Source organism: Pecten maximus, chromosome 1 (assembly GCF_902652985.1).
Source record: "Pecten maximus chromosome 1, xPecMax1.1, whole genome shotgun sequence".
NCBI lineage: Eukaryota > Metazoa > Mollusca > Bivalvia > Pectinida > Pectinidae > Pecten > Pecten maximus.
The window spans coordinates 981,474-1,007,746 of record NC_047015.1 but is presented as its reverse complement, the minus strand read 5'-3'; the positions used below and the strand labels follow the sequence as shown (position 1 = coordinate 1,007,746).

The following is a 26,273-nucleotide window of genomic DNA, read 5'->3' as shown; positions in this document are numbered from 1 at the left end:
ACATGTCTTGGATGGCGTGGTACTCCTTACTAAGGTTAGATACTTACATATGTTACACATGTCTTGGATGGCGAGGTACTCCTTACTAAGGCTAGAAACTTACATATGTTACACATGTCTTGGATGGCGTGGTACTCCTTACTAAGGTTAGATACTTACATATGTTACACATGTCTTGGTTGGCGAGGTACTCATAACTAAGGTTAGATACTTACATATGTTACACATGTCTTGGATGGCGTGGTACTCCTAACTAAGGTTAGATACTTACATATGTTACACATGTCTTGGATGGCGAGGAACTCTTTACTAAGGTTAGATACTTACATATGTTACACGTGTCTTGGATGGCGAGGAACTCTTTACTAAGGTTAGATACTTACATATGTTACACGTGTCTTGGATGGCGAGGAACTCTTTACTAAGGTTAGATACTTACATATGTTACACGTGTCTTGGATGGCGTGGTACTCCTAACTAAGATTAAATACTTACATATGTTACACATGTCTTGGATGGCGTGGTACTCATAACTAAGGTTAGATACTTACATATGTTACACATGTCTTGGATGGCGTGGTACTCATAACTAAGGTTGGATAGTACTTACATATGTTACACATGTCTTGGATGGCGAGGTACTCCTTACTAAGGTTAGATAGTACTTACATATGTTACACGTGTCTTGGATGGCGTGGTACTCTTTACTAAGGTTAGATAGTACTTACATATGTTACACATGTCTTGGATGGCGAGGTACTCCTTACTAAGGTTAGATAGTACTTACATATGTTACACGTGTCTTGGATGGCGTGGTACTCTTTACTAAGGTTAGATACTTACATATGTTACACATGTCTTGGATGGCGAGGTACTCCTAACTAAGGTTAGATACTTACATATGTTACACATGTCTTGGATGGCGTGGTACTCATAACTAAGGTTAGATACTTACATATGTTACACATGTCTTGGATGGCGAGGAACTCTTTACTAAGGTTAGAAACTTACATATGTTACACATGGCTTTAGAGGTGGCACCAGTCGACTCGGTGATGTAGCCTGTGGGACACATTTGACACATGGTTTGGGCGCGATCAGAGCTGTTTCTGTAGTAGCCACGTATACATGGAACACAGGACGTTGACGTGACGTTGTATTCTGATCCTGAGGAACAGTCCACTGAAAATCAAAATGTTTCCACAAACATAAAACATGCATAACACAACGCTCATGTTAATATCACCTTCAAATAAATGTGTGTAATTAATAGTAACATATATAGCAAATGTTGTATAATTACTGAAACTACATCATACAGATGTCTTTTAAGACTCGACAGCCTATGTTAGGAACGCCAACAGCTTTCTTCTAAGTCTCGTCAACCATGTTAGGGACATCATACAGCTGTTTTGTCCTTTTATTACTTTCAGTGATGCAAATGACCAAACACAATGCACTCAAGAAGGAATTTAGGTAAATCTTAAACGACGTAATCAAACGTTGAAATAGACAATGCAGTGCTAGTAGGACTTACAGACACAGTGGGAAGCCATGGTGGAGCTAATATCAAGAGTGACTTTGCCAGCAGAACAAGGCTTGCATGTCTCTTGCCACTTCTCATCTTGGTATGTGTCGTATCCACACTGCCTACAGCCCATCGGGAACACAGTCCGGTTCAAATAGTAGCCAGGAACACAGCCAGCTGTAAAATAAATAAATCTGTTTATCTTGTTCATCATCACCAACAAGATGTAGAAGCACATTGCTCGTAATATCTCGTACCTACTCGCTGTTTCGTTAATATCTCGTACCAGGAACCAACACAGGACAATGTCCTACTCACTGTTTAGTTAATATCTCGTACCATGGACCATGTCCTACTCACTGTTTAGTTAATATCTCGTACTAAGGACCATGTCCTACTCACTGTTTAGTTAATATCTCGTACCATGGACCTTGTCCTACTCACTGTTTAGTTAATATCTCGTACCATGGACCATGTCCTACTCACTGTTTAGTTAATATCTCGTACCATGGACCATGTCCTACTCACTGTTTAGTTAATATCTCGTACCAGGGACCATGTCCTACTCACTGTTTAGTTAATATCTCGTACCAAGGACCATGTCCTACTCACTGTTTAGTTAATATCTCGTACTAAGGACCATGTCCTACTCACTGTTTAGTTAATATCTCGTACCAAGGACCATGTCCTACTCACTGTTTAGTTAATATCTCGTACCAAGGACCATGTCCTACTCACTGTTTAGTTAATATCTCGTACTAATGGACCATGTCCTACTCACTGTTTAGTTAATATCTCGTACCAAGGACCATGTCCTACTCACTGTTTAGTTAATATCTCGTACCATGGACCATGTCCTACTCACTGTTTAGTTAATATCTCGTACCAGGACCTTGTCCTACTCACTGTTTAGTTAATATCTCGTACCATGGACCATGTCCTACTCACTGTTTAGTTAATATCTCGTACCATGGACCATGTCCTACTCACTGTTTAATTAATATCTCGTACCAAGAACCTTGTCCTACTCACGGTTTAGTTAATATCTCGTACCAGGAACCAACACAGGACCACGTCCTACTCACTGTTTAGTTAATATCTCGTACCAAGGACCATGTCCTACTCACTGTTTAGTTAATATCTCGTACCATGGACCTTGTCCTACTCACTGTTTAGTTAATATCTCGTACCATGGACCTTGTCCTACTCACTGTTTAGTTAATATCTCGTACCAGGAACCATGTCCTACTCACTGTTTAGTTAATATCTCGTACTAAGGACCATGTCCTACTCACTGTGTAGTTAATATCTCGTACTAAGGACCATGTCCTGTTCACTGTTTAGTTAATATCTCGTACTAAGGACCATGTCCTACTCACTGTTTAGTTAATATCTTGTACCATGGACCTTGTCCTACTCACTGTTTAGTTAATATCTCGTACCATGGACCATGTCCTACTCACTGTTTAGTTAATATCTCGTACTAAGGACCATGTCCTACTCACTGTTTAGTTAATATCTCGTACCATGGACCTTGTCCTACTCACTGTTTAGTTAATATATCGTACAAAGGACCATGTCCTACTCACTGTTTAGTTAATATCTCGTACCAAGGACCTTGTCCTACTCACTGTTTAGTTAATATCTCGTACCATGGACCTTGTCCTACTCACTGTTTAGTTAATATCTCGTACCAAGGACCATGTCCTACTCACTGTTTAGTTAATATCTCGTACCATGGACCATGTCCTACTCACTGTTTAGTTAATAATATCTCGTACCATGGACCATGATCTACTCACTGTTTAGTTAATATCTCGTACCAAGGACCATGATCCTACTCACTGTTTAGTTAATATCTCGTACCATGGACCATGTCCTACTCACTGTTTAGTTAATATCTCGTACCAGGAAGCAACACAGGACAACGTCCTACTCACTGTTTAGTTAAGTCCTTGATTCATACAATCATTAATTCAGGAGATGTTCACTTGTAGTATAATATTTTCAAAATGTCTTACGGATCACACAGTCGCTGGCAGATATAGAGCCATTGCCTTCTGTGGTCATCATATTGGAACACATGGTACAGGTTGTGGCAGCCGATTCAACTTTATAGGAACCTCGCGGACACTCTGTACAAACGCCTCCGATATCCTGATAGCCAGCCGGACATTGTACTGCAGACAGAAAATTCATCAAATTATATAATGATTATAACTGTCTGACCTGTAGATATAATTGTAGAATGTCTGGGTTTCTTAGAAACACTTACAAATACATTGTTGGACACTTGTTGCCATGGTACCAACAGTTGTCTTTAGTGGAGGACACTGCTCACAGAACGTCTGCCATTTATCAGGCTGGTAATACCCCTTTGGACAGGCCTTACACGTATTGGTGTTGACATCACGCTTCTCTCCCGCGGTACAATTGGCTGGAATACACAACAATCCCTGTTTAATTACGGACATATATTTTCTATGTATAATATGCTTTACTTAAAAAAATGATATCAAAGTTTGGTAGTGTTAGGATGAAACACCTTCTGTCAGGAAGTCTAATATAATGGTTGACATTGAAATGGCTTAAAGATCTTTGGACTGTGATACATTTGGTGTCAGTAAGCATTGTAAGGGCTAGGGCTTTAGACTCTGATACATTTGATGCATTAGTAAGCATTGTAAGAGCTAGATATTTAGACTATGATACATTTAATGTAATCTTTAGCACCGTAAGGTCTTGATCCTTAGGCTTTTGTACAAACCTAATACTTAGAATTGTCAGAGCTAAATCTTTGGACTATGATAGATAGCATGTACTAGTTAGCATTGTGAGGGCTAGATCTTTGGACTACTGTATATTTGATGTAATAGTTAGTATTGTAAGGGCTATGTCTTTGGGCTATGGCATATTTGTCGTAATAGATAGTATTGTAAGGGCTAGGTCTTTGGACTATGGCATATTTGATGTAATAGTTAGCATCTTAAAGGCTAGATCTTTAGACTACACATATAACTCACCAACTGTACATTGACTTTCCTTCTCCGTAGCTTTGTCCGGGGTGATATTGCCGTTTCCACACAATGTACACATAGAGAATTTATTGACATCATTGTCCTTGAAATAACCTTGATCACAGTCCTGACAGGTACCACCTGATAGCTTCTCCTTCCCACTTGGACAGTAACCTTGGCAACCAAACAACTAATAATTAAACACCAGTCTTACGTATGTCAAGATTCTAAAGTATGGATTCAGATATATCAATAATGATTGAAGAGAATTCTGTACATGTATATTCAAGTCTGTTTAAGATACATCTTGATATGTGAATTTGAGTCCAAGCTCAGTGCCAAACGAAGAACATCTACTTCTTAATTAGTACAAAATGTTAGTCTTCTACTTTCACCATCACCAGTGTAAGGATGACCTCTTTATATTTACAAAGTCTTCCAGTGTTTGATCTTATATTTGCAATCTTCAATGGCCCCAAATAATGGTCCAATTCACCCTGTACATTTTATCCTCAGCCCTTTCCACCCTTCAATTGGCACCAATATTTAGCCTCAACGTCCACCACAGAATGCAAATTATTTTCAGTTATAGTACCCTAAGGAGAGTGCCTCCTTCCCTAAATATCCCCTATGGAATGACCCCTGGTTAACCTCATACTCCCCCATAAAGTGACCCCTATTTTATTCTTAGTCAACATAAAATGACCCCTATTATCATTCTTAGTCAACTTAAATTACCCTTATTTTCATTCTTAGTCAACATCAAATGACCCCTATTTTCATTCTTAGTCAACATAAAATGACCCTTATTTTCATTCTTAGTCAACATAAAATGTCCCCTATGTTCATTCTTAATCAACATAAAATGTCCCCTATGTTCATTCTAAGTCAACATAAAATGACCCCTATTTTCATTCTTAGTCAACATAAAATGACCCCTATTTTTTTGCTTTTAGTCAACATCAAATGTCCCCTATTTGCATTCTTAGTCAATATAAACTGTCCCTATTTTCATTCTTAGTCAACATCAAATGTCCCCTATTTTCATTCTTAGTCAACATAAAATGACCCCCATTTTTGTTTGCTTTTAGTCAACATCAAATGTCCCCTAATTTCATTCTTAGTCAACATAAAATGACCCCTATTATTTTGCTTTTAGTCAACATCAAATGTGCCCTATTTTCATTCTTAGTCAATACAAAATGTGCCCTTTTTTCATTCTTAGTCAACATAAAATGACCCCTATTTGTTTTGCTTAAGTCAACATCAAATGTCCCCTATTTCCATTCTTAGTCAATATAAAATGTGCCCTTTTTTCATTCTTAGTCAATATAAAATGTCCCCTATTTTCATTCTTAGTCAACATAAAATGACCTCTATTTGCATTCTTAGTCAATATAAAATGTCCCCTATTTTCATTCTTAGTCAACATAAAGTGTCCCCTATTTTCATTCTTAGTCAACATCAAATGTCTCCTATTTCCATTCTTAGTCAATATAAAGTGTCCCCTATTTCAATTCTTAGTCAACATACAGTTACACCTATGTTCATTCTTAGTCAACCAAGGATAGTGCCTACTAACTCTCGCAGTCTGTATGCGCGGTGGAGTTCTCACGGCGTGTGGACTGCAGGTGGGGGCAGTCCTGGCAGTCCTTCTGGTGTGGCAAGTTCTGGAAAGTTCCTACAGGACAGCCAAGACATGTTGTATCATCAGCATTCCTCTTTGACCCAGGAGGACAGTTACCTAAAACCAAGCCAAGTAAACAACCATTACATCATACCTCTTAGTCTCCAGGAGACAGTAACCACGTCATGTAAACTACAATAACATCATTACTTCTCTAAATCCAACAGAGATAATCACTTACAAATAACTCATATAAACAACTAGAACTGTCGACAGGATGGCTGACTAATACCCCCGCAATCTGCACGAGTTAATGGTGAAATGGAACTGTTAATTAGAGGCTAACTAAGATAACCCGTGCATGACGATATATCAGTCCACATGTTTTGGAAGAGTCTAGTGAAGTTTCATTGAATCGGCCCTTCGGCTTAGGAGGAGTTGTAAGGACAAACTTAAAGTTATGGTTCTTATCAGAAAACCAGTTTATAGTGACCAGTTGCCAAGGCAACAATACTTTTGAAGAAAAGAAAGTGGCATGCACATTTACACTTGCTCATTAATATTTGTGTGAAGTTTCATTGGAATCGGTCCTCGGTTTAGGAGGAGTTGTCCGGACAAACTTAAAGTTATGGTTCTTATCGGAAAACCAGTTTATAGTAACCAGTTGCCATAGCAACCATAATTGTGAGAAAAAGAAAGAAGGATGGACATCTACACATGGTCTTCTATATTTGTGTAAAGTTTCATTGAAATCGGCCCATCGGTTTAGGTGGAGTTGTCCGCACAAAATGTGTCTACAGACGGACGGACAACCTGATTCCATTATCCCCCCCCCCCCCCCCCCCCCCCCCCCCAACTTCGTTGCGGAGGTAAAACAATGACATCATCATACCTCCAGGAGACAGTAACCTTAAACCAAGTAATGTCAACTACAATGAAATCATCTTTTCTCTCTAAGTGGTCAGGACAGACCATCTGTATTCTTACGAATGGTACACAGACTGATTGTTCCAGACTTAGGATTGGCTTAGACGTAGTTGTCAGAACATACCATGTTTATACTTACGAATGGTACACAGACTGATTGTTCCAGATTTAGGATTGGCTGTGACGTAGTTGTTAGAACAGACCATGTTTATACTTACGAATGGTACACAGATTGATACTTCCAGACTTAGGATTGGCTGTGACGTAGTGGTCAGGACATGCTGTACAATTCATAAACAGATCCACACTGTTATCCTTATAAAAGCCAATAGGACATTCCACACAGTTGCCGTCACTGTCCCTCTCTTTGCCATCCTCACAGTATGCTAGATAACAGTGTACAGACATGTTACAACCATAGTGATACGATATGAAAAAGGAATGTTGCACTTTCTTCAGAAATCTTATAAAAATGAAATGAAATTGTTTCCAAAATCTGATAAGTAAAATTAACTTACTATCGCATTGACTTGAGCTGGTAGAGCCAGTCTGTCGTGTACTCTGGTCAGTAGGACAAGGTTCACACGACTGCTGGTTACTTAGCGGCTGGTAGGAACCTTTAGGACAAATGACACAGTCATCGCCTGCCACATTAGACTTGTACCCTGGCCCACATTTATCTGAAAAGAAGGATAAAGATGTGTTATCAGCTGGACAAACACTTTGTCTATATCCGTCTGTTACTGGACAACAACTTTGTCTGTATCCATCTGTTACAGGACAACAAATTTGTCTATATCCGTCTGTTACTTGACAACAACTTTGTCTATATTCGTCTGTTACTTGACAACAACTTTGTCTATATCCATCTGTTACTTGACAATAACTTTGTCTATATCCGTCTGTTACTTGACAATAACTTTGTCTATATTCGTCTGTTACTTGACAATAACTTTGTCTATATCCATCTGTTACTTGACAACTTTGTCTATATATTCGTCTGTTACTTGACAATAACTTTGTCTATATTCGTCTGTTACTTGACAACAACTTTGTCTATATCCATCTGTTACTTGACAATAACTTTGTCTATATCCGTCTGTTACTTGACAATAACTTTGTCTATATTCGTCTGTTACTTGACAATAACTTTGTCTATATCCATCTGTTACTTGACAACTTTGTCTATATATTCGTCTGTTACTTGACAATAACTTTGTCTATATCCATCTGTTACTTGACAACAACTTTGTCTATATTCGTCTGTTAAATAACTGTCTATATTCGTCTGTTACTTGACAATAACTTTGTCTATATTCGTCTGTTACTTGACAATAACTTTGTCTATATTCGTCTGTTACTTGACAACAACTTTGTCTATATCCATCTGTTACTTGACAATAACTTTGTCTATATCCGTCTGTTACTTGACAAAAACTTTGTCTATATCCATCTGTTACTTGACAATAACTTTGTCTATATCCGTCTGTTACTTGACAACAACTTTGTCTATATTCGTCTGTTACTTGACAATAACTTTGTCTATATCCTGTTACTTGACAACAACTTTGTCTATATCCGTCTGTTACCTGACAACAACTTTGTCTATATCCATCTGTTACTTGACAATAACTTTGTCTATATTCGTCTGTTACTTGACAACAACTTTGTCTATATTCGTCTGTTACTTTACAACAACTTTGTCTATATCCATATGTTACCGGACAACAACTTTGTCTGTATCCGTCTGTTACTGGACAACAATATAGTCTATATACAAATACTTTGTCAATAAATTGTATATGCCTGTTACTGGACAATAACTTTGTCTATAGTTATTTAGTACTTAACAACAACCTTGTCCATTTTAACAGTTACTGGACAACAAGTTTGTCTTTATCTGTCTGCTACTGGACAATAACTTTGTCTATGTCTGCTATAGAAGTCAAGGCAAGGGAGAGCTGTGCAAGATAGGAAGGTGTCCTCAGTTTGGATATCTTTATGTATGCAGGGCGAATAGAGAGTACAGGCAAATATGAAGGGGTACCTTATTCAGGGGGTTTTGAGAGTAAGTGCAAATCTCAAGGATTACATCAATCAGGGTGATTGGAAAGAAAGAACAAATCTAAAGGGCTTCATCAATCAGGGTTATTATAGGGAGTAATTTGTAAATCTAAAGGGTTACATCATTCAGAATGAGTGAAAAGTAAGGGGAAACATCAATAGTTACATCATTCAGGATGATTGGAGAGTAAGGGCAATTCTAAAGGGCTACATCAATAACATATGTCGAACTACGTAATAACTACATGTATATGCACTAAGTTTGACATCCCTAGCAGAAAACGTCATAGTCTTCCGTTTTAGACAGTGAGATAATGCTAATGTAAATTGTCTTATTATGCTTACAATTAAACTTACAATTAAAGTTTTTTTTTCTGTTGTTTGTTTTATCTATTTAGTTTTTGAACAATTAACACCTACCATTCACACTTTCTAAAGTCCTAGATATCGCAGAAACGTATTGATAAACGGATGCCATACTTACAGAATGTACAGTCCGACTCGGAGGTAGAGGCATTGTTTTGTGTAAATTTGTTGTTTGGGCATGGTCTACAAGTGCCGTACACATCCAGGCTATTATCCTTGTAGAAACCTTTACTGCAGGCTTCACATGTGTTGTTCTTCACCTCATAGCCACTCTCACAGAAAACTGGGCATCATAAAAACATTTGACTTTTAGCCGGTGACTTATAGATTGATTACAAAGAAGTCAAGATGCCCATTGGCACCGGAGTTCTGATAGATACATGTAAATACATATGAACATATGAAAAAAATATTAAAGTGTCAAAAAATGATAAAACTACGTAAACCACGAAATTATAGAAATGTCTGATTAATGAGGGTCAAACCTCAGCCCCTTAGTGCCTATATGTGCATACCACAAAACTGGCACTCCATACTACTCCGAAACTAACGCGTTATAACTGTACGCGAAACTAACGTGATGTGATGTTTTCCCTTTCCTGATTGGCCAATTCTAAAGATTCTCAAAATATTATATCAACCTCAAATCCGCGCTACAGGGTGATATAACCATCCAACAACTCAAGTTCGTACCCAATTATAGTGACAAGGGACTTTCCCCCCGCAATCGGATACGTCAAATCCGCAGTAAAGGATGACATAACAATCAAACAACTCGATTACGTACAAAATATAGTAAGAAGGAACTTTCCCACTACCCGTAACGTCAAAAATGCATGCTTACATGTACATGTATGTATGTGCTCCCGGACTGATTTTGTCTAATTTATTGTCATTTTGAACTTTTCTCCAGTCAATCACTATTATCTAATCAATCCTATCACAAGTAATGGTAATCATTCTGTAATATGAAAATGTTGCAGTTTTGTCATATAATAAAGCAGTTATCCATCTGCATTCAGGTGAATGCGATGACCTTCGGCGTCGGAAAATATCATTTTTTCGAGTTGATAAATCATCATATTTACCTGAAAACAGGTCGCTGATTGTATAATATCGTGAAACCGTTTGCGTTATTATGCAAAGCAGGATATATAAGACGGTGAAATGGTTTCTGAGTATCAGATACTTACTGTAAAGATGGAGGGCGAGAACAAAGATTTTGTAATTCATTGAGAATGAACCATGAAACTTCCTATATATATATCCAATAATTATTTCCTTTTTGTTAAACATTAACGTTTCTTATATCGTTTAGGTGTTGACTTGCTTAAAACAACTCTATCTACTATTGTATTAGATGATCCAAAAACTGTTTAATTTTGACCTAAATTAAAAAAAAAAAAAAATTCTACAGGGCGGTGTAAATTAGTAATATAAGTATACTTATCAGTCGATACAAGACTTATTCATTAACTACAGCATTGACCGGAAACAAATGCCGTTGTAGCTTTGGTGTGTGTGCATCATACTCACATTTACATTGACTTTGGCTAACAGAACCATTCTGGTCAGTACGGTACCGGGCACCACCACAGGACAGACAGGTCGTCTGCCACTTTTCTGGCTGGTATGTTCCTATTAGACACTCCATACAACTGTCTGTTCCTACCCTCTTATATCCAGCATTACAAGCAACTGTTAAAAAAATAGAAAATAACAACCAACTGTTAAAACTTAAACAATAACAACCAACTGTTCAAACATAAAAAATAGCAACCATCTGTTCAAACATAAACAATAACAACCAACTGTTCAAACATAAAAAATAACAACCAACTGTTCAAGCATAGAAAATAACAACCAACTGTTCAAACATTAAAAAAATATCAACCAAATGTTCAAACAGACAACAATTACAACCAACTGTTCAAACATAAAAAATAACAACCAACTGTTCAAACATAAAAAATAACAACCAATTGTTCAAACATAAACAATAACAACCAACTGTTCAAACATAAAAAATAACAACCAACTGTTCAAGCATAGAAAATAACAACCAACTGTTCAAACATTAAAAAAATATCAACCAAATGTTCAAACAGACAACAATTACAACCAACTGTTCAAACATAAAAAATAACAACCAACTGTTCAAACATAAAAAATAACAACCAATTGTTCAAACATAAAGAATAACAACCAACTGTTCAAGCATAGAAAATAACAACCAACTGTTAATTGTTTAAACATAGAAAAATAAAAACCAACTGTTCAAACATAAAAATAACAATCAACTGTTAAAACATAAAGAATAACAACCAACTGTTCAAGCATAGAAAATAACAACCAACTGTTCAAACATTAAAAAAATATCAACCAAATGTTCAAACAGACAACAATTACAACCAACTGTTAAAACATAAAAAATAACAACCAACTGTTCAAACATCAAAAAATAACAACCAACTGTTCAAACATAAACAATAACAACCAACTGTTAAAACATAAAAATAACAACCAACTGTTTAAACAGAAAAAAATAACAACCAACTGTTAAAACAAACAATAATATTATATTATAAGGTTAAAAAAACCTTTGGAAGTAGCATTAAATAAGGCATCGCAAACGATACAAATCCCCTCGCGTGCTAACACATGAACTTTGACGCAAAATGGAGGGGGTGGGGTTATTGCAGGTCATTGAAATAACATCAGTTGTCATTTGCACTGAACTGCAATAGACATGGATGGGCTTATTATCAGGCATGGGCTCATTGCCAGATAAATATGGTAGATATTGTTATGCATTCAACAGTATCTGGTTACACATCACACTAGCAACTTCATTTCCTGATAGTTATTATAATTATGTGTGTATCTAAATGCATATATAAACATTTTCCCATATATGAAGTTTGGTCAGAACCCGTTTAAAAATGAAGTCGCAAGAGCGGTGACGCGTTCGAGGTATTGCCATGCTGGACCAATATATGAAGTTTAGTCAGGATTCATTCAAAAATGAAGTCGCAACAACGCTGACAAAGATTTTCTATAAATAGTAACGGTGACCTTGAACTTAACCTTGGCGCCCTGAAACACGACCTTGTTTGAGGTATTGCCATGCTTGACCCATATATGAAGTTTGGTCAGGATCCGTTCAAAAATGAAGTCGCATTACAGCGCTGACAAAGATTTTCTATAAATAGTAACAGTGACATCGGTTTTGACCTTGGCGCCCTAAAACACGAACTCGTTCGAGGTATTCCCATTCTGGACCCATATATGAAGTTTGGTCAGGATCCGTTCAGAAATGAAGTTGCAAGAGCGCTGACAAAGATTTTCTATAAATAGTAACGGTGACCTTGACCTTGACCTTGCACCCTGAAACACGAACTTGTTCGAGGTATTCCCATGCTGGACCCATATATGAAGTTTGGTCAGAATCCGTTCAAAAATGAAGTCGCAAGAGCGCTGACAAAAAAGTGAACATATGTACGTCGCGAGGGGATAATAATCTCACATACTTTGCAAATATTCCTGGTTTAAAAATTACCTTCTCCAAGACCCAGGTAGTATGGATTAACACTAAAAAATACTGTGAAAATAACTTCTCTACTACTTTCAACCGAAAATGGGGAAGCACATTTTTTTCTCAACTGGGCATTAGGCATGATGTAGATCTTCATGTAATCACTAGACTGTACTATTAATTACTCTACGGTAGACATGCTGTTAATGTATTATTTTACTCTACGGTAGACATGCTGTTAATGTATTATTTTACTCTACGGTAGACATGCTGTAATGTACTATTAATTACTCTACGGTAGACATGATGTTAATGTACTATTAATTACTCTACGGTAGACATGCTGTTAATGTATTATTAATTACTCTACGGTAGACATGCTGTTAATGTATTATTTTACTCTACGGTAGACATGATGTTAATGTACTATTAATTACTCTACGGTAGACATGCTGTTAATGTATTATTTTACTCTACGGTAGACATGCTGTTAATGTACTATTAATTACTCTACGGTAGACATGCTGTTAATGTACTATTAATTACTCTACGGTAGACATGCTGTTAATGTATTATTTTACTCTACGGTACACATGATGTTAATGTACTATTAATTACTCTACGGTAGACATGATGTTAAGTATTATTTTACTCTACGGTAGACATGCTGTTAATGTACTATTAATTACTCTACGGTAGACATGATGTTAAGTATTATTTTACTCTACGGTAGACATGCTGTTAATGTACTATTAATTACTCTACGGTAGACATGCTGTTAATGTATTATTTTACTCTACGGTACACATGATGTTAATGTACTATTAATTACTCTACGGTAGACATGATGTTAAGTATTATTTTACTCTACGGTAGACATGATGTTAATGTATTATTTTACTCTACGGTAGACATGATGTTAATGTACTATTGATTACTCTACGGTAGACATGTTGTTAATGTATTATTTTACTCTACGGTAGACATGCTGTTAATGTACTATTAATTACTCTACGGTAGACATGATGTTAATGTACTATTAATTACTCTACGGTAGACATGCTGTTAATGTATTATTTTACTCTACGGTAGACATGCTATTAATGTACTATTAATTACTCTACGGTAGACATGCTGTTAATGTACTATTAATTACTCTACGGTAGACATGCTGTTAATGTATTATTTTACTCTACGGTAGACTGATGTTAATGTACTATTGATTACTCTACGGTAGACATGCTATTAATGTAATTTTTTACGCTACGGTAGACATGATGTTAATGTTTTATTTTATTCTCCTGTCGACATATTGTTACTGTAATATTAATTACTCTACTGTCGCCATATTGTTACTGTAATACTAATTACTCTACTGTCGACATATCGTTACTGTAATATTAATTACTCTACTGTCGACATATTGTTACTGTAATATTAATTAATTAACGGTAGACAAAGTACTAACAATTAATCTAATAAAGACATATACATATATATGTACTGTCGCCATATCGTTACTGTAATATAGTATTACTGTACTAACAATTAATCTAATAAAGACATATACTGTCGCCATATCGTTACTGTAATATAGTATTACTGTACTAACAATTAATCTAATAAAGACATACTTATGTTACAATCGCTGATGGAAGTTGACATATTTCTCTCCGTAGTTTTTCCGGAAGGACACAATGTACACAAACTTTCTACTCCTTGGGTCCTGTATGACCCTGTAGCACACTCCACACAGCCTCCGGTAGGGAGGAGCTCCTTACCAGACGGGCAGTCATCTGTAACATATATTATAGAAGTATAGCAGATGACCTTAGTTCAAACAGTCTAAAACAGCAAAACTGTAGTCTTACAAGTATTGCTGCTTTTTTAGCGCAAGGCCAATGATTGAATCAGTGAAGTTGTTCCGGTAGTACAGGTCTAAATATATGAAATAGCAAGTGTACCTTACAGGCTGCTTTCTCTACCTTGGTGTTCTTTTTATGTGTATATCTCAAAAACGATTTTCATATTCCAACTTAGGGCATCCCTAAATCTTATGCACATTTATTACATTTGATATTTACATTTTTTGAGAGGTTATATGTGATACCAGTGGTGGTCTGACTGGATGACACCAGTGGTGGTCTGACTAATGTGATACCAGTGGTGGTCTAACTGGGTGATACCAGTGGTGGTCTGACTGATGTGATACCAGTGGTGGTCTTACTAATGTGGTACCAGTGGTGGTCTGACTAATGTGGTACCAGTGGTGGTCTGACTAATGTGATACCAGTGGTGGTCTGACTAATGTGGTACCAGTGGTGGTCTGACTAATGTGGTACCAGTGGTGGTCTGACTCGGTATTACCAGTGGTGGTCTGACTTATGTGATACCAGTGGTGGTCTGACTGATGTGATACCAGTGGTGGTCTTCCAATGTGGTACCAGTGGTGGTCTGACTGGATGATACCAGTGTTGGTCTGACTAATGTGGTACCAGTGGTGGTCTGACTAATGTAATACCAGTGGCGGTCTGACTAATGTAATACCAGTGGTGGTCTTACTAATGTGGTACCAGTGGTGGTCTGACTAATGTGATACCAGTGGTGGTCTGACTAATGTGATACCAGTGGTGGTCTGACTGGGTGACACCAGTGGTGGTCCGACTAATGTGGTACCAGTGGTGGTCTGACTAATGTGGTACCAGTGGTGGTCTGACTGGATGATACCAGTGGTGGTCCGACTAATGTGGTACCAGTGGTGGTCTGACTAATGTGGTACCAGTGGTGGTCTGACTAATGTGATACCAGTGGTGGTCTGACTAATGTGGTACCAGTGGTGGTCTGACTAATGTGGTACCAGTGGTGGTCTGACTCGGTATTACCAGTGGTGGTCTGACTTATGTGATACCAGTGGTGGTCTGACTGATGTGATACCAGTGGTGGTCTTCCAATGTGGTACCAGTGGTGGTCTGACTGGATGATACCAGTGTTGGTCTGACTAATGTGGTACCAGTGGTGGTCTGACTAATGTAATACCAGTGGCGGTCTGACTAATGTAATACCAGTGGTGGTCTTACTAATGTGGTACCAGTGGTGGTCTGACTAATGTGATACCAGTGGTGGTCTGACTAATGTGATACCAGTGGTGGTCTGACTGGGTGACACCAGTGGTGGTCCGACTAATGTGGTACCAGTGGTGGTCTGACTAATGTGGTACCAGTGGTGGTCTGACTGGATGATACCAGTGGTGGTCCGACTAATGTGATACCAGTGGTGGTCTGACTGGATGATACCAGTGGCGGTCTGACTAATGTAATACCAGTGGTGGTCTTACTAATGTGGTACCAGTGGTGGTCTGACTAATGTGATACCAGTGGTGGTCTGACTAATGTGATACCAGTGGTGGTCTGACTGGGTGACACCAGTGGTGGTCCGACTAATGTGGTACCAGTGGTGGTCTGACTAATGTGGTACCAGTGGTGGTCTGACTGGATGATACCAGTGGTGGTCCGACTAATGTGATACCAGTGGTGGTCTGACTGGATGATACCAGTGGTGGTCTGACTGATGTGATACCAGTGGTGGTCTGACTGGGTGATACCAGTGGTGGTCTGACTGTGATACCAGTGGTGGTCTGACTGATGTGATACCAGGGGTGGTCTGACTAATGTGATACCAGTGGTGGTCTGACTAATGTGATACCAGTGGTGGTCTGACTGGATGACACCAGTGGTGGTCTGACTAAAGTAATACCAGTGGTGGCCTGACTAATGTAATACCAGTGGTGGTCGGACTAATGTGATACCAGTGGTGGTCTTACTAATATGATACCAGTGGTGGTCTGACTAATGTGATACCAGTGGTGGTCTGACTAATGTGATACCAGTGGTGGTCTTACTAATATGATATCAGTGGTGGTCTGACTCGGTATTACCAGTGGTGGTCTGACTAATGTGATACCAGTGGTCGTCTTTCTAATGTGATATCAGTTTTAGGCTTACTGTGTGGTCTTTGTCTCATACATCTTAACCTCACCTTTACAAGCTGTAATGGAAACTGAACCATTTTCCCTGGTTGTTTGTCCGGAGGCACACGGTTGACAGTGGAACTGTCTGGTTTTGTCCTGGTAAAACCCAATACTACACTCAATGCATTTATCTGCATTAGTGTCAAAATATTTTCCCATTGGACAACTTTCTGTAAAGTAACATCAATTAGCTTTTAGCATATGTGCATCACATGACAAAATACTGACAACTGATTGGTTACAAACAAGGATACCATGAGGGGATAATGCCCGAATGCGAGCACCAGCTGTCAAAATTGGTCTTAAATTGAACATAATTCTGATGTTACTGTTATGTTGGATAGGTTCTCTGGCAGCAAAAAACTCAGCTGAATATTGAAATTAGATATTACCTTAAGGAGGACGACTTCAGGTTACTAGGGCCCTAACCCGAATAACGTACCTTATATTTACCTAAAGGAGGACCACTGGAGGCTACTGAGGTCCTATTTCAAATAACTTACCTGGTATTTACCTAAAGGAGGAACACTGGATATCCTAACCCCAATAACGTACCTTGTCCTCACCTAAAGTAGGATCACATGGGATTAGAAGAGAAACCGATCCGAAAGAGAGTGACAACTTTAAAATCTGACCTTTACATTGTGTCTGTGAGGATGACCCCGCTGACCGAGTGGATGTTCCATCTTGACACGGCTTACATGACTGCTGAGCATATTCATTCTGGTACTCGCCTACTGGACATTCAAGACAGGTCCTGGTTGTCGTATCAAAGTAGTTTCCAGGGCCACAGCGAACTGTTAAATGAAGATAGAAACAGATCCGCTTTAGATTATCTCCAACCAACATCAACAACACGGTCAGGTATACTTCAACATAAACATAGTTATTTATACTTCAATATACACACAGCATGTTTACTTCAATATACACACAGTCATGTTTACTTCAATATATACAAACATGACACTATGCAAAATACACAGGTATTGCTGCATGAGAGTAAATGTTAGTGTAAATACCACAACGACCATTGATGACAGTTTAGTTTTGCTTACCTGTGAAAGTAAAGATTAATGTACGTACCGCATCGGCAATACACTTAACCAAAGTTCTTAGTGGTCATCTTTACATTTGGTATCTTATATTTTCTACGACTTGTGTTTTCTAGATATATTGCGTATAAAACATTGCCAACACGTAGCATGTTTCCGGGTGGTTATACGGATTTTATCGTGTCGTCTTCAGCCAACCATGACTTCCATGCCTTTTCCTATTATCGCTATGTACTGCACGTGCCCCTGTACCCGTATATCGTTTTATTACACGTGTCACCTCTCTGTGTATCGGCATTTCAAAAAAGCATTTAAGATGGGGAAAATTGACCACGGAGAAAAGAGGTGGAGCAGTTGGAATGTTAATAGCTGGCAGTTCTGCGAGGCAGGCAAGTATATGCTATGATGAGAATTATAATTTAATTAATATTATTTACACAAGTTCATGCGATACATGTGTAATAATTGTTTAAATATAAGACGGTCTCATCTCGGACCAAGATTTACTACAGCTGCGGAGACAGCAAGAACAATCCGTGGAACACATCGAAGACCTTTTAGTGCTCAAACTAATAGAATTCGGTTAAAGGAGGCAAATTTGTCATGTCGACGTCCTAGGGTAGGTCCTTTTTTGACTCAAAGACATCGTATTATTCGCTTAGCGTGGGCAAGGCGTCATCTGCAATTCACAAGAGCTGACTGGGCCAATGTTCTTTTTTTTGACGAGGTTAAAGTCAACCCCCAAACTGCCGATGGCCGCAAAAGAGTGTACAGAAGGAAAGGTGAGAGGAATGATGGCAACTGCATCATTCAGAGGGACAACTTTGGAGGCGGATCAGTGATGATTTGGGCAGGTATCTCCATGCATACGAAGACGCAGGTTGTTCGGATACGAGGAAATTTAACGGCAGCTTCGTATTAAACAGATGCTTTACAGCAAGTTGCGGTACCCCATATCAGAGGAAACCGCGGAATGATTCTTGCCCAGGACAATGCGCCTTGCCATGCTGCAAGGGCCACGCAGCAAATGTTGACCAACAACAGCATACGTTGTCTGCAATGGCCAGCTCGCAGTCTAGATTTAAATCCCATTGAGCATGGTGGGGACCTCTTGAATATAAAAGTGAGGGCAAGAGGCCATCAACAGAACCTTGGTCAGCTGGAGCAAAACATAACATCTGAATGGAGTAGAATTGGACAAAACACCATACAGAATTGCATTATATCAATGAGACGACGATGCAAAGCTGTTATCAATGCACGCGGAGGCCATACGCGATACTGATTGAGATTGTGACTGTCACTTTTGAGGGTGAGTGTCTTGTAGGCTGCAATACCGGCTTCAATCAGATAAATCAATAGTAATAATTTGATACCTCCTTTAATGAAATATGAATAATTAAATTTGTGATTTATAAAAACAATCTGATTGTTCATTATCATTTTATAAATCAAACAGTCAGTGACCACTTAGAACTTTGGTTACATGTAAGTGTAGATGACAGTGTTGTTTGAATTATTTGTGAAAGAAAAAAATAATGTACGTACCACATTGGCCATTGATGACAGTGAATTTCGACTTATTTGTGAGAGAGAAAAAATAATATACGTACCACCATTGATGACAGTGAAATTTGACTTATTTATGAGAGAAAAAAATAATGTACGTACCACCATTAATGACAGTGAAATTTGACTTATTTATGAGAGAGAAAAATTATGTACGTACCACATCGGACATTGATGACAGTGTAGTTTGACTTATTTGTGAGAGTTAAGATTAGTGTACATACCACATCGGCCATTGATGGCGGTGTAGTTCCCAGCACATGTGTTCTCCTCACTTAGTGAAAATCCATTTGGGTCCAACCTCCCTCCAGGGATAAACGACTAAAACAAAGACATCAATCTAAGAGACAGGAACAAGAAATATATTTATTTCTCATCCTGCTCTCATAACACTTCCTTTTATCATTTTCTTTCATTTTGACTTATTCAATTTTACTTTTAGATAATTCCATCTAATTTGATATGTACTTTGTAGACCCTGTGAACAAGACAGAGAGGAACTGAAATGTTTTTTAATGTAGGTCAAATGACTTACATTTGATAATAGACATACATTTCCGTTGATAGATTAAAGGTCAAAATGTAGAACAAAGTGACCTTTTTATATTTGATTCCTTGAGGTACTCACAGTAAAATCAAAGAGGCTTGATTCTAAAATGTAGCTCGTCATCACATCAGCAGCCAGGAAGACTTCAGAATTTTCTGTGTTTATCCATTTTTCTCTACAAAGTTATCAATCAATACACTGTCTTTGTGTGATAACTGTGTTAACAATTGCTATACAGGCGTTTATATTCAAATATCTTTCTCCATTGCCCCTTGGGTCAGTCTGGCCAACATTTGCATACCATCAAGCTGCTTTTCAAAACTTCTAATTGTAACGAAGAAAAAGTTTATTCCAAAAGAAATCAAACAAGTAAAAGTCAAAATAGTGATTTCCTGATATTAACTATCGTAAAGTTTACCACCTCCCAATGGGCAAACGTGAGACCCCAGGGTCATGAAATTCTAAATTTTTGTAAAGCATCTTAAGACCCTTCAATCTATAAAGGGCTACATTATGTTGGTCTTGAGTATATTTTGTTTTTAATTTCATTTAATTTGACCCTTTTTGGTACCAATCAGCCCCTGAGGGTCAGTCAGGACCAAAATGTGCATACAATCGAATTGTCAATTATGCTGATACTGTTAACCAAGTTAGAATGAATTCCAATATAGATAACAAACCATAGTGAAAAATGTGATTTCTCTATATAAACTATAGTCAAGTTTACACCTTCACCAGCGGCAAACATAAGACCAAAGTGTCGTGAAATTCACAATTGTAGTGAAGCATTTTTCTATCTATGAAGAGTATTTGATTCTACCTTATTTGGGTCTTGAGAAGAAGATTTTCAAAATTTCAGTCAATTTGACCCCTAATTGCCCGGCTCCTGAGTCCCCTTGGGAGTGGCGATAATATAATTAACTTTTTGCTTTAATGTTGGTTGTTGAACCAGGGCCATGGAAGCTTACTACCAAAATCGAATTTAATTCAGCAGTTTTAAAGAAGTCGAAAATGTAAATTGTTTCCAAACGGACAACGAACGACTGACGACAGACGACGATGGACAAAAGGCGGCTAGAATAGGTAACTGAGACTTCGTCTCAGGTGACGTAAACATGTGTAGCTGCAAACCATACCTGTGGATATTCCGGGAGCTTTCGCATGAACATCTGCGATAATGCTCGGAATATCCACAGGTAAGTTATTTTGTTAGTTTTTTAAGAGTAGATATTTATAATTCTTTGAAGGATTTTTAAATTAATCACAAAATAGAAACTCTTTGAAAGACTTTATCAAAACTTTAAAACCTTTAAGAAAAAGTAAGCATATTTGACTTTCACAATTAATCTCTATGAAGGAGCATACATATTTGACACACATGTCAACTTATGATGTAAAGATTTGCGTCTTGACTCAGAGTAATTTTTTGCTTACAATGCACAATATCCTATGCAAAAGTAAAAAGTATTGATATTTGAGTTGTACAATAAAAGAGATTGATATTATTTCACATTTTCAAATGTCATTCTAAGAAAAGATTCGAAATTAAAATTTCAATAACCATATCCGTACTCAATGGATGAGGAAGGGAGACAACTCACTCTGCAGTGGGAATGTTGATTGTGACAGTGGATGCACTGGTATCTTGTAGACGAAAGGTATTGGATCCACAGCTCACCGTACTGACCACATCAGCACAGTTAGCTTGGCGACATACATGTCCGCTGTAGGCTATGTTGATAGTTTCAATGGCTTCTCTAGTTTTCTGGGCAAGTGTGTTCTTAATTCCGTTACAGTAGGATGTGGTCATATCAGGGTAAGTTAAAATGATGTTTAAACTTTTCTTGGCATCTTCAACAATTTCTACAAGAAATCAAATGAAACATTCTACTTGTTATTAGGTAATTAAGAATTTTAATATTAGCCGTATAACAAGGAAACAACCCTTGTCTTATCATTTCAATGCTTGAGTGAAACTGACTAGACTTTATCGTAATCCGAACTGGACATTTATGCACGATGTTCCAGTCACCTTCATCAGGAAAATTGAAAGGTGTTTCTGGCTACACCATAACCTCATATACAGTGATAAACTGTGTGCAATTCCACTACTATGTGGAGAAGTCAATTTGGAAACTCTTACTCAATTCAGCAACTCTGTGGAGAAGTCAATTCAACAATGCTTTATGCAAGTCAATGCGCATGTCCAAACGTACCAACCTGAAGAAAATGTTTCATTCTATAGAAGCAATGTTAGAGACCGCGGCTACTTACCTCCACAGGAGGGGTAAACAAGCTGCTGGTAGCGGTCGGCTGGGTACCAACTACCCAGTGGACCACAAGTGTAGAGGTTGGGTGTGTTTATGTCTATTGTATGTGTGATGACGTCAATACACCCAATGGTACAGCCATGGTATGGGCTGTACATATTCTCACAAATCTGATTTCCATTTATTGGATTCCGTGGCTGCGAGCAGCTATCATCTGAGAAAATAAACAAATACAGTCCCAATGCCTTTAAACCGTGTAATTGAGACCTTGTCTATTAATAATTTCAGTTTAAATCACAAGTTATTAGACATGAAACCTTTATATACGGAAACAGTGCAGGTATATTCCTTTTTACACAAAGTTAATCAGAAACATGCAAAGTCATACTATGGATAAATGACTAACAACAACATCACCAGTTTTAATACCTACATTGGACATAAATATCAAAAGTACAGAATGCAGCGTTGTCTGCTTCGTCCCGGGCCTCGTACGTTACAGTGTACTTCCCCCACAGGAAGGTCTCTCCTGTCAAACAGACAATACACAAGTGGCATTGGATTAATGTGTTTTTTACTCCCAGAATTACTCTACAGAATGATGACCAAATCTATTCGACTGATATTAAATCTGCTAGTGTTATGTTTAAGTTCCTTTACTTGCCATTTCTATAATTAGATTTTATTCCTCCTGTCGCTGCTGATCCTATAAAGCTCGGCTCCGGCCAGGAAACTGCCGCAGGCTTGGGGTTGCTGTGTACAATTATATCACCAGGACAGTTCTGTGGTATAGGTGGTGTTTTGTCTGAAAATGGCCCATATGTTTGAACATTTTTAGTTAAATCCTTTACTCAGCATAATTAACATAACCTTCTGAAAACATGTAAACAAAAGAAGCAGGTGACATAATAATGACCAAATTGGCTTAAATATTGATAGTAAATAACATCAGGATACATTTGAGTTTTGCAAACATTGATGAATAACAGAATATCTGTTAACATGGTAGCAATATAGATTTAAAGGTGACATTTACCAGGCCTAATGTAAAGGGTGTTTTTTACATTGGTGTACAACACAGGGATGTTTTAGTACCTTGGCCAGTCATACAGAGAACATTGCCAGTGCATGCACCACGTGCAGCGAAGGATGGTGCCACAGTGTTCACACCTCGGTACAGGATATACTCATTCCATGCCAGGACAACATTGCTGAAGTAAATCTGTGGGCTGGTTATGATGCGTGGACCTTCATTGAGGAAGCTTAGATTCCTGTTATACAGGTTGACCTGACTCAGACATCCATAAAAACCCTTATCTTCTATCGGCTGGGAGGTGGTCGTATCTAACATGGCACCGAGCACAACCCACACACTGGAGAAAAACAAGAGAATATCAATAAAGTATTGTCATTACATTTCATAACCTAGATGTCGCTTTCAAATTAGCTTTAACAAAGACTTTTAAGACCTGTTTCAACATTTGCAGTTCTGCAACAAAAGGTCACCAAAAGCTGACAAACTGGTCAGTTCACACAAATGAACAGGCCCCAACTATCTGCTACCATCATATAACTATAAAGTGTACAGACTATGGCTACTATTACAAATGGAAGATAACTTCATTGTACAGACAATGTCTAATATTACAAAGGGGGGATACTACAGTGTACACACCATGTCTTCTTTTACAAAGGAGATATTCTACTATTACAAAGGGAAGATAACTTCTTTGTACAGACAATGTCTACTATTACAAAGGAGATATTTTACTATTGCAAAGGGGAGATAACTTCATTGTACAGACAATGTCTACTTTTACAAAGGGGAGATAACTACAGTGTACATATATGTCTACTATTACAAAGGGGAGATAACTACAGTGTACATATATGTCTACTATTACATTTTTCTTACATTGAAAAAAGTAATAGCTACATATATATAATAATTTAGGAATATATTGTTTTAAAATGGTCCTCAATTTCCTTATCATATAATAATATGATTTAATATGATAATATAATATATAATATATGATATATTCTACTATTACAAAGGGTAAATAGCTACGGTGTGGTGTAGAGATCATGTCTACTATTACAAAGGGTATATAACTACAGTGTACAGATAATGTCAACTATCACAAGGGGTGTATGTAACTACAGTATACATATGTCTACTCTCACAAAGGGCATGTATAGTCAGATCATGTTTGTTATTACAAAGGGGAGATAACTACAGTGTACAGATACGTATAATACATGTATAACAAAAGGGGAGATAATTATAGTGTATATCTCATGTCTTCTATAACAAAGGGGAGGTAACTAGAGTGTGCAGATGTCTAACATTATTAAGGGGATATAAATAAAGTGTTTATATCATATCTTCTATCACAAAGGGGATATAACTACAGTGTATATATAATGTCTTCTATCACAAAGAGGGGTAACAATATCAGTCTGTACTTACTTTAGGCTGAGTGACTTCCCTGAATAGACATCTAAAGTGTTGTGACGTATACTGTTAAGGATGAGATCCAGTCCACTATCCTTGTGCCATACCACCGATACCTGGTGCCATTTCATGTCATTGATGCTCTCAAAAAGGAAAGTGCTCTTCTTCGGGGATTGTCCCACTTCATAGACTGTCACTCCAGAGTCATCCAGCTCCAGGAACTTCTCAGGGAGAGATAAGCTGTTAGCAGATCTAAAATAACAACAGTGAAAATCCTTATGAAATGATTACAATCAATATCAAATATTGTCCTGGAAGTTAAATCAATATCAAATATTGTCATGGAAGATTATTGAAGTCTGTACATCACTACTATTACACCATTATCATTACTATAGCTGTCGATATAGGGGACACATTGGTCCTTGGTACTTACGGCATGGAGTACAGTGTGAGGAAGGTGCCGGTACCCTGGTCTCTGGAGAAGCGTACCCATAACGAAAGAGAAAAAGAGTCCCCTTCTAGCTTTATCGGGGTAAGGCAGTGCGGCGTAACCAGTTTTATCCGATAAATGGAAGCACAAGTCGTAGTCTGTGCTCAGATCTGTATAATAAAGATAAAGAAAATATGTCACAATACAGTCATTATTAATATACAGATTTAATAAATATGTACATATTTAATTGGCCTCGAATACATTTCTGTTTTGTTACATTTAAAATCCCACCCCTCAGTGTATATACCTTTTTCACAGTTTTCTCCTGTTTTAAACAAAGGACATCTGCAGTAGTGTTCGTCGATCATATCCTGACAGGCTGCAGTGGCTGGACAGGTATTACCAACACAATCGTTAATGTTAATCTGGCAGTACGACCCGCCATATCCTGTAACACAAAACATTATACTCTCACAGTACGACCTGCCATATCCTGTAACACAAAACATTATACTCTCACAGTACGACCTGTCATATCCTGTAACACAAAACATTATACTCTCACAGGACGACCCGTCATATCTTGTAACACAAAACATTATACTCTCACAGTACGACCTGCCATATCCTGTAACACAAAACATTATACTCTCACAGTACGACCTGTCATATCCTGTAATACAAAACATTACACTCTTAACAGTACGACCTGTCATATCTTGTAACACAAAACATTATACTCTCACAGTACGACCTGTCACATCCTGTAACACAAAAAATTAAACTCTCACAGTACGACCTGTCATATCATGTAACACAAAACATTATACTCTCACAGTACGACCTG

At 37.8% G+C, this 26,273-nt stretch overlaps 2 protein-coding genes across 4 annotated transcripts in view; both read right to left on the bottom strand.

Moving 5' to 3' along the window:
• LOC117339825 (proprotein convertase subtilisin/kexin type 5-like) overlaps positions 1–25,121 on the bottom strand; it is a 41,159-nt gene extending 16,038 nt beyond the window's left edge. The window contains exons 1-21 of the mRNA XM_033901536.1: positions 25,006–25,121; positions 23,628–23,905; positions 23,197–23,337; positions 22,966–23,061; positions 22,537–22,746; positions 21,864–22,125; positions 20,344–20,437; positions 19,940–20,036; positions 17,727–17,960; positions 17,100–17,261; positions 14,774–14,860; positions 11,072–11,227; positions 9,648–9,812; positions 7,618–7,779; positions 7,318–7,485; positions 6,128–6,289; positions 4,552–4,719; positions 3,804–3,965; positions 3,550–3,708; positions 1,538–1,705; positions 1,012–1,182 (exon numbers count right to left, since the gene is read on the bottom strand). Of these exons, the coding sequence (XP_033757427.1) occupies positions 1,012–1,182; positions 1,538–1,705; positions 3,550–3,708; positions 3,804–3,965; positions 4,552–4,719; positions 6,128–6,289; positions 7,318–7,485; positions 7,618–7,779; positions 9,648–9,812; positions 11,072–11,227; positions 14,774–14,860; positions 17,100–17,261; positions 17,727–17,960; positions 19,940–20,036; positions 20,344–20,437; positions 21,864–22,125; positions 22,537–22,746; positions 22,966–23,061; positions 23,197–23,337; positions 23,628–23,905; positions 25,006–25,121 (3,418 nt within the window). The remainder of the gene's footprint in view (positions 1–1,011; positions 1,183–1,537; positions 1,706–3,549; positions 3,709–3,803; positions 3,966–4,551; positions 4,720–6,127; positions 6,290–7,317; positions 7,486–7,617; positions 7,780–9,647; positions 9,813–11,071; positions 11,228–14,773; positions 14,861–17,099; positions 17,262–17,726; positions 17,961–19,939; positions 20,037–20,343; positions 20,438–21,863; positions 22,126–22,536; positions 22,747–22,965; positions 23,062–23,196; positions 23,338–23,627; positions 23,906–25,005) is intronic.
• A 7-nt stretch (positions 25,122–25,128) lies between these two features.
• Positions 25,129–26,273, bottom strand: part of LOC117321797 (sushi, von Willebrand factor type A, EGF and pentraxin domain-containing protein 1-like) — a 157,721-nt gene continuing 156,576 nt past the window's right edge. For all 3 annotated transcript variants that reach the window (XM_033876375.1, XM_033876389.1, XM_033876382.1), the window contains exons 44-46: positions 25,734–25,874; positions 25,427–25,593; positions 25,129–25,242 (exon numbers count right to left, since the gene is read on the bottom strand). In XM_033876375.1, coding sequence (XP_033732266.1) covers positions 25,234–25,242; positions 25,427–25,593; positions 25,734–25,874 — 317 coding nt within the window. In that variant the 3' untranslated portion in view covers positions 25,129–25,233. The remainder of the gene's footprint in view (positions 25,243–25,426; positions 25,594–25,733; positions 25,875–26,273) is intronic.